Source organism: Xiphias gladius, chromosome 17 (genome assembly GCF_016859285.1).
Source record: "Xiphias gladius isolate SHS-SW01 ecotype Sanya breed wild chromosome 17, ASM1685928v1, whole genome shotgun sequence".
NCBI lineage: Eukaryota > Metazoa > Chordata > Actinopteri > Istiophoriformes > Xiphiidae > Xiphias > Xiphias gladius.
Genome location: NC_053416.1, coordinates 11287193 through 11296178, shown reverse-complemented (window position 1 = coordinate 11296178; position 8986 = coordinate 11287193). Strand labels below are relative to the sequence as shown.

The following is an 8986-nucleotide window of genomic DNA, read 5'->3' as shown; positions in this document are numbered from 1 at the left end:
CCTCAGTCATACGTTTCAGGGGGTACTAAGGTGATAGACTCATGTAAGCTCACCTGTCGTAATATTTATGAAGTGATTTAAAGGAAGATTTGAGATAATAAAAGGTAGAAATGGTTTTCTTTATGGTTTGGCTAAATCAAATCACTGTTTTAGTCCTTTTGTACTCGTCACCAAATGTGAATCTGGAGGTGTGTATGGATCAGTGTACGAGTTCACCTTAGTCTGATGCCAAGACTTGTTCTCTGTATTGACAGCTGTGCAGTTGAGTTATCGGTCCATTTCGGTTCTCTACCTATTACTAATTTTTTTTTTTTTTTTTTCTTCTTCTTAAACCTTCCCCTCCTTAATATCCACCAAGAACTTTTCTGTTTCACAAGTAGGAGGTAAAGGAGAAGAATTAGGCACTTGTGTCTATTGTATTATGTATTATTAAGCGTGATTGAGAGTTTGAGAGTTGATCCTGGTTTTGTTCGTTGTGAGACGTGCTCAGGTTCCACCCAGAGCCACATAGCACTTTGAGAAAAAACTTTTTTTTTTATTTTTTAAAAACAAACTTGCAAATTATTATATTTTTCCACAACCTTATTTTAATCTTTGACAATTTTGTACTAATCGTCTCTGCGCTGTTAGGTGTTTATTTACAAAGCTATGTTTCACCAAAAAAAAGCTTTAATTTCATGACTAAATGCTGCAAAAAAAAAAAATTTTTTTTTTAAATTTCTTTAAAGCTTCAGCCTGTGTCCATTTACTTTATGCAACTGTTGTTACATACAAGAGAACCTTCTGGGAGAATGATGGAAAAATGGTCGTTTTGACATCATGAGATTATCTGATTAGTGAACCAGCATCAATGTCCTAAAATTTTCAATATATTTTTCTTGTTACATACTTAAAGATTTGTATTGCTTCTCAATATTGTCACATTCCTAATAATGAAGTATTTGGATAGAAGTGTCTTTTTATTTTGTAAATCTAACCCAGCTTTGTCATGTCTGTTGTCAGTTTCATCACATTACTGACACGTTTCAGTGTGAACTTTTTGTCATGTTGGCTTATACATGAACATGCAGTGCGTCCACAGGGGCTTTACCTCCACTGCCAAACAGTTGAAGCACATAGCCATTGAACAGTCTTTGATCTTCATTCTTTGATTTTTAGGCTGCTGGAAAACTTAACTGTGTTCAGAGGGAAGCCGGCACCGTTACCTTTAATGTGAAGTGGTTACTGTCTGTTTTCTCAACTGTAAAGTCTGCTGAGATTCATCCAATCAAGGATTGAGTGGATGCTAGTCCAGTGACCAATGTAAAGGTTGTTTTTTTGTTTTGTTTTTTTTTTAAATTCTACAGATACTGAGGCAGCTATATCTTGTTTTCTCAACCACAGAAATAAAGCTATGACTAAAGTCTAAAGTGTCATTTTTCTGGTTTGTCAATTTCAAGAGGCAGCAGCAGGTTGGAGACGCCAGCCTGTTAAACAGCTGTATGGGTGTGCATGGCCTTTTAAAGCTTCATCTATGGAAGTCCTTTCCCACCAGGACAAAAACACACAGGGCGAAAAATTAAGTCAATAAATTAAAATCCTGAAATCCAGAGTTAAAATTTCTAAAATCAGACTTAAAGGGAAACTACGCAGATTTTACACGCCAAAGTCTGCTCACACATGAAAAAACATTGTATAAAGCCTTCTGTAGCTCCAGAGGAAGCTGTGTGAAATCTCTGGCTGGACTGTTGGTGGTTGAGTTGCATTGTGGGTATTGTAGGCAATGAAGGAAGACTACTGCATGGAATTAAGATGAAATCTCCGGTTCTGCTGTATTGGTTTGATTTTTTTTTTTTTTAGCTGATCTTATGTACACGAAAAGCACTCGGCAAAATAGTGTTAGAATGTCAGAAATTTCACTTACACTGAAATTATGATCCTAAATCCAAATTAAGATAAGTCTCATAAGTATTTCTGTTTTCATCATTCTAATTTTCCTCCTTTTTGCTGGTTGGAATGGGCTTCCAGGATTACGTGAGTCCAATATTTATTGTCTATCTAGTTAGCAGTTTGATGGGTGAACTTGCTCCATCAAGTTTACTCTTACAGTATGTGTGGTTACCATCTTGCCTAACAACATCTCAGCCTCCCTAATGTAAATTCCCAATGGCTCATGTAAACCTGTTTGACTACAGCATTATCCCTCCAGCCTGTAGAATGTGTGCCATCATGTATGTGCAATATGTGGAACATTCTGTATGGAGAGCCATAATCACTCAGTTTAGTCAGCAGAGTGTGTTAGTATAAAGAGAACAGAGAGCTCTGAACAGACTGTACTGCTGGATTAGATCCAGTGAGCCCTGCAGGTGGTGGTCAGCATAATAGTGCAGAGCCTTCACAGTAAAACAGAGAACCATTACTATGGGAAGATCTCAATACTAGGCCACGACTTCCCTCGTTTTGTTTTCAATGAATCACTCACGCATTCTGTGAGGTTAAATAAATATTAATACAGGAAGTGACAATAAATGAAGAAACTCTCAGTGGTTGTACAGTGGTTTTGGACTGTTCTCCAGACCAAATAAAAAAACATTTGAAGAAGTCACCTCGGGCTCTACGGAATTGTGATGGGCATTTTTCCACTGTTTTCTCATTTTTACTGACCGAGAAATTAATTAATTGAGAAAATAATTGGCAGATTAACCATTGATGAAACTATTTGTTAGTTGCAGGCGTAAAAAACAAAAAAAGATTTTTTTTCTGGGTTATAGGTACATGTCTATGTCTAATCTTGTTCTCATTTTTTGATCTTCACCAATTACTATTAATTAACAAGTAATATTTAAAGGAGCAAGCATTTTAAATGAGCTACACCTTCTTAACATAACCTACATTACCCAATTTATGTTGCTAACTATTTGATCTGTTTTCAGAGGAGAATGAGGAAAAGCTGAAAGGGAGATGAATTGGGGAAGCTGCTCTTAAGTGTTAAGATGCAGCCATGTGGTTTCTAGACAGAGCAACAACCAGCTGCAGTTTGTGTTCTAACACACATACTGTATACACACACACAAACTAACACCATTCAACTTTCCTCACACAAGCATACTCTTAAGCAACATCATCTCCCATTCTCTCTCTCTCACACAAACACACGTCCTCCAGACATACAAAGTCAATAAATTTCTCTTTTACACACACACACACACACACACAAATTTCCTTTCTCGCCACCTTTGGGAAAACACACACTGTAAATGTGCCGTCTTACACGTACACGTACACACACACACACACACACACACACCCAGCTGAGGTCAGCAGCAGAGCAGTGGCGAAAGCAGGGAGGATTATGTGCAGACTAAGCAAACATCACTCAGCTCTACAGCTAGCGATTGCTAAACAGGATTCACTGTGTCTCAAGCAGACAGCCTCTGCATTTCGTCTTCGTGTGTGTGTGTGTGTGTGCGTGGGTGTAAGAGAATAAGTATCATCACCTGCCTGTGTTTTACTTTCATCTCCCTCCCAGTTAAATATCATCAAACAATTCATGGTGAGAGACACATCAAAGCTGGGACGGTGAGGGGGAGGGTTGCATTTATTTCCAACGACAGACAGTAAATACAGCTGCTCTCGTCTCCATCCGTGAGTGTAAACTCTTCTACAGCGAGCTGAGGCAAGTATGTTTTCCTGCATCCTGTGTGTTTGTGTGTGTGTGTGTGTGTGTGTGTATACATACTGGCTTCATGTTTGAGTGTGTCCACTGTCACAATATTCAAATCAAGGCGATCACTCACTGTCTACAATAAAGTTACATCACTTATGGACAATGTACACCGTCATATGTGCATCTCACACACCGTATTCAAAAATTAGTACATTTTGCATATTAGGCTGGGTAAGCTCAAGAAAATATTCACATACATTTATTGAGTTAATATAAAACAGCACCAGAATATTGCATACGTTCTTATTATGATTTAAGACTAAGTTTTAGGTTGTCAGTACCTATGTATATGCAGTAATATATACAGTATACAGGTACTCAGTTTTATTGCTTGACATATTGCTATTTATACGTATTATTTGGGCTCATTCGATATATAGGGATTTATTCTACTGTGAAATGTATTTAATCTAAAGTTTCATACAAAAAGGTTAACAGACACACCACACCTGGACAATACTTCAAACAGTTCAAAATATTTAAAAAAAAAACTTTAGGAAAGACTTGATTTCGCTGATATCTGCAATCTAAACGTCAGTCCTATAAAATCAAGCCCATCCTAATGTTTTTTTTAAATATATACTGAATAGTTTCAAATATTTTACTCTGGTGTGTTACACTGCAGTACCAAAAAGTCAAAATGTTGAAGGGTTATAACTTCTTGATTCTGTGTGGGTAGTTGATGGTAAAACACAAAAAATAAAATCTTGAAATCACAACACAGAAAAACGAAATGCATATATATAAAAAGTGTCCAAAACAAACAAAGAATGAAAGATCCTGAATAAATGAGATGGCCACTGTTGGCGCAGTGAACATTTTTCCTTATTATCTCTCACCATCTTTCACTCTTTGCTCCCCTGTGGCTTCATTGTGATCATCATCATCCTCAGTGTCTTTGGTCCATGTGAAAAATGTCAAGATGGAATGTCAAAAACAAAAAAACAAACAAACAAACAAACAAAAATAAACAGATGTTGTCGCTGCAATGGTGATGGAGGACAAATCCATGGTCGTGTGTGGGAGGGTATACAGCGCCCATAAATTAACTGAAAAACAATAACAAACAATAAACAAAATAAATTGAATGAATAAACAACTACTTAATAAAATAATAAATTCTAAATTCTACAGGCAACTAAAGAGGTTCAAATAGATGCCACTGCTTACGTTAGTGAACAGAAACAATAGTGTGAGCCGTCACAACTACAGTTTTCTTTTGAAGCATTGATCCTGAATCTCTGAAATGCCACATTTCATCTGTAATAAACAATGTTTTACTATCAGCATGTTTCCTTGGGTGTAACAAAACATTGGATGGCATAAAACACCGAATAGCAAACGAAGAATGTGAGGAATGTCACACGGGGTGAAAAATTAAGTCAATAAATCTTCACAAAACCACAAAATGGAAGATCAGTCTCCTACAGTGACATGGATAGAAAAGTGTTTGAGCGGCCACAAGATGGAGCCACGTGTACCTCATAAATTCTCCGCCTCAGAGAGAATATCTGGGTACACAACAGTAAAGACTACGTGAACTGTACAGATCGCTTCACTGCAGACCAATGTCTAAAAGCTTGGCAAATAATTTCCAATCTTCTAAGCAGCTATTAATTTAAGTTCTTCTCAGTGCAGCATGAAAATGAACTTGCAGAGACTTAAAACCTGCTATGAATGTGTAATCCATCAAGATTATATATTTAGTCTCCTTTTTCCTCTGTGTTTGAGTAGGAGATTTTCTGAAAACTCTTCATGGTGGTGAATTCAAGGGACGTACAACATCCAAGATTTCGGATATGGCTGCTGAAAAGCACTGCATTCATGAGCTACACTAAATAAGAAAAAGTAAGTGGACACCTGAACATTACACCCATGTGTGATTACTGAAAATCTCATTCCCAAACCATGAGCTGTTGTAGCCTCCGCTCTACTGGGAAGGTTTTGCAAAAGATTTTGGAACCTGGCAGCAGGGATTTGCTCCCAGTCAGCCCCTAGCGCATAACTGAGGTCTAACACTGGGGCCTGGCTCACAGTCAGTGTTTCAATTCATCCCAAAGGTGTTGGATGGGGTTGATGGCGGACCTCTGTGCAGGACAGTCAGTTATTCCAAAACAAAACTTGAAAAAAAAAAAAAAATGTCTTTATGGCGCTCACTTGGTGTACAGAGGCATTCCCATAAGGAAGCAAGAAGGAGCCAAACAAAACTGCTGCTCTAAACTGAAGTACACTATTGTCTAGAATATCATTGTTTGCTGTAGCATTAAGATTTCCCTTACCTGGAGCTATGGAGCATAAAACAGCCCCAGACCACATAATTTTGGCCACATAAACCACAAGAAGTTGAAGGTTCCTGAACGCACCTTCAGGAAGAATTTATAATACAATCCTGCTGTCAGCAGCAGCTCCATAATAAAACAGAACTTTGACAGAGTAAATGTGACATGATGTTCACTACTAATAGGTTAATGAATAATGCCTCTGCTAGATGTCTCTGCAAGTCGACTGTCATATTGCACTGAAATGAACAGAAACCAGTGGCTGAACTTTTGCCTTGGAAAATGGTTTGCAATGCAGCGAAATACAGAATGATGTACAGTAAATGAGCTAAAGGGATTAGAAATATACCTGTGCCATCATAAATACAAAGGACCATCAGCATACCCCTATTGAAAATGAACTTGCAGAGACTTAAAACCTGCTATGAATGTGTAATCCATCAAGATTATATATTTAGTCTCCTTTTTCCTCTGTGTTTGAGTAGGAGATTTTCTGAAAACTCTTCCTTGGTGGTGAATTCAAGGGACGTACAACATCCAAGATTTCGGATATGGCTGCTGAAAAGCACTGCATTCATGAGCTACACTAAATAAGAAAAAGTAAGTGGACACCTGAACATTACACCCATGTGTGATTACTGAAAATCTCATTCCCAAACCATGAGCTGTTGTAGCCTCCGCTCTACTGGGAAGGTTTTGCAAAAGATTTTGGAACCTGGCAGCAGGGATTTGCTCCCAGTCAGCCCCTAGAGCATAACTGAGGTCTAACACTGGGGCCTGGCTCACAGTCAGTGTTTCAATTCATCCCAAAGGTGTTGGATGGGGTTGAGTAGCGGGCCTCTGTGCAGGACAGTCCAGTTATTCCAAACAAAACTTGAAAAAAAATGTCTTTATGGCGCTCACTTGGTGTACAGAGGCATTCCCATAAGGAAGCAAGAAGGAGCCAAACAAAAACTGCTGCTCTAAACTGAAGTACACTATTGTCTAGAATATCATTGTTTGCTGTAGCATTAAGATTTCCCTTACCTGGAGCTACGGAGCATAAAAACAGCCCCAGACCACATACTTTTTGGCCACATAAACCACAAGAAGTTGAAGGTTCCTGAACGCACCTTCAAGGAAGGAATTTATAAAACAATCCCTGCTGTCAACGGCAGCTCCACGCAATAAAAACAGAACTTTGACAGGGAAGTAAATGTGACATGATGTTCACTACAATAGGTTAATGAATAATGCCTCTGCTAGATGCCTCTGCAAGTCGACTGTCATACTGCACTGAAATGAACAGAAACCAGTGGCTGAACTTTTGCCTTGGAAAATGGTTTGCAATGCAGCGAAATACACATAATGTACAGTAAATGAGCTAAAGGGATGAAATATACCTGTGCCATCATAAATACAAAGGATGCACCATCAGCATACCCCTATTGAAAATGAACTTGCTATTGTCTCAGAGAGTGAGTTTACTGCCTCCTCCCTGAATATCCTGAACAATCAGAGCGAGGAAAAGGGAAAGAGTGAAAGGACAGGAAATGTTAAGCTTGGGCAGCACAAAAAGGGGAGGAAGTTTCCTCAACACATGCCAGGCCTTGATAATAGCTGAAATGCTTGTGTGTTGGAGATAGGTCGACAGCAGCACAGCACATTTAATTTAAGGCTCATTGATGTGACACTTTGCCACAGAAGAATGAAAACCTCCAGCTTAAAGACTTGTAACGGACCAAAAAGCAAAAATTGAAGGGATGAGGAAAGCAAGAGATGCTTGAACACAAAAAGGAAATCATTTAAGGATTTAAGGCACAAAATAGAGAGACAACAGGATTAGTTAAAGAAATCAGAAGGGTTGGGAAAAGCTGCTTCCAGTAATGCAAAGAAGAATGAGGTGAGTGAGTGAGAGAAAGGAGAGTTCGGCTTACTTTTTCTTGTCCTTGTCTTTCTTGAGGGGCTGAGATAAGGAGAGCGTCTCGGCTGCCACCTTCTTCCTGTTGAAGGCGTTCATCTCCTCCTCCAGGTCTCTCCGCTTCTCCTCCACCTTCCTCTTCTCCTCCTGATGCATCCGTTTCAGCTGCTCGAACTTGTCATGCAGCTGAGAGTGAGGAGACAGGATGAGGACAACAGGTGGAGGACAGAAGATATGAGAAGAGATGAGAAGCACTGATCAATATTTCCTTTTATTAACAATGGATCAATGTGTCATGTAAAAGTGTTTTCCTCATAGTGACAAACCCGAAGAGGATTTTCACCCAACTCTGCGGTTTTCTTCACCTCTACAGCCTTTTAGACTGCTTTGGATCATTGTTTTGATTTGAAGGCCTGCGGCTCCGCTCGCATCAACCTCAGCTATTTCTAATTTCACTGTTCGCTACTTGCTCAGCTGGTGAAGAATATGGGGCATCTTGCGGCTTCATTTAACTTTAGGATCATTTTGGCGGCTGCCATTTGTGGTGCTATTGTATCTTGTTATTCTCCGACTCCGTTATTCTGTCTTTAAACTTCCTCACTCCACTGGACGTGGCAATGTGTTGCATCTTTTAAACTGACAGCTGCTGCTTGTGAGGATCTTGCTCCTATATTTTTAATGAAATGTCTGAGCAGTATTATAATCAAACATTCACTCTCTTCCTCTTCCATTGACTACAATGCTGCAAAATTGTAGTGCTCCAGAGGATTTGTTACGTTTTTGTGTATCCTGAACAGAACCAATAATTATACCACATAATATCACAATATATCTGATTTTAAATCAAATATACTGTGCCGTTAGCCATAGCTTCACTTGCCCAGACTGACCTCTCGCTCCTTTTCTTTCAGTTCAGCTTCCGTCTCTTTTACTTTGTTGACAAACATTTGTCGCATTTCTTCCTCCTTACGCTGCAGGTCCCCCAAGAACTCTTTCCTTTTGGCCTCATATGTCTCTTGAAGACTGGAGAGAGAAAAGACAGGACAGAGGAAAGAGCGAAAATATGGTAGACAAGAATAGATTAGCTATGAGTGTGTATGA

The 8986-nt window shown here is 39.0% G+C and overlaps 1 protein-coding gene across 2 annotated transcripts in view; it reads right to left on the bottom strand.

Annotated features, from left to right (window-relative positions):
- Nucleotides 1-3559: 3559 nt before the first annotated feature.
- sept8a (septin 8a) overlaps nt 3560-8986 on the bottom strand; it is a 37070-nt gene continuing 31643 nt past the window's right edge. The window contains exons 9-11 of one of the 2 annotated variants that reach the window (XM_040149602.1): nt 8776-8908; nt 7902-8071; nt 3560-4755 (exon numbers count right to left, since the gene is read on the bottom strand). In XM_040149602.1, coding sequence (XP_040005536.1) covers nt 4752-4755; nt 7902-8071; nt 8776-8908 — 307 coding nt within the window. In that variant the 3' untranslated portion in view covers nt 3560-4751. Of the gene's footprint in view, nt 4756-4944; nt 4967-7901; nt 8072-8775; nt 8909-8986 lie in introns of those variants that run through there. The other variant, XM_040149603.1, reaches the window with a different exon arrangement.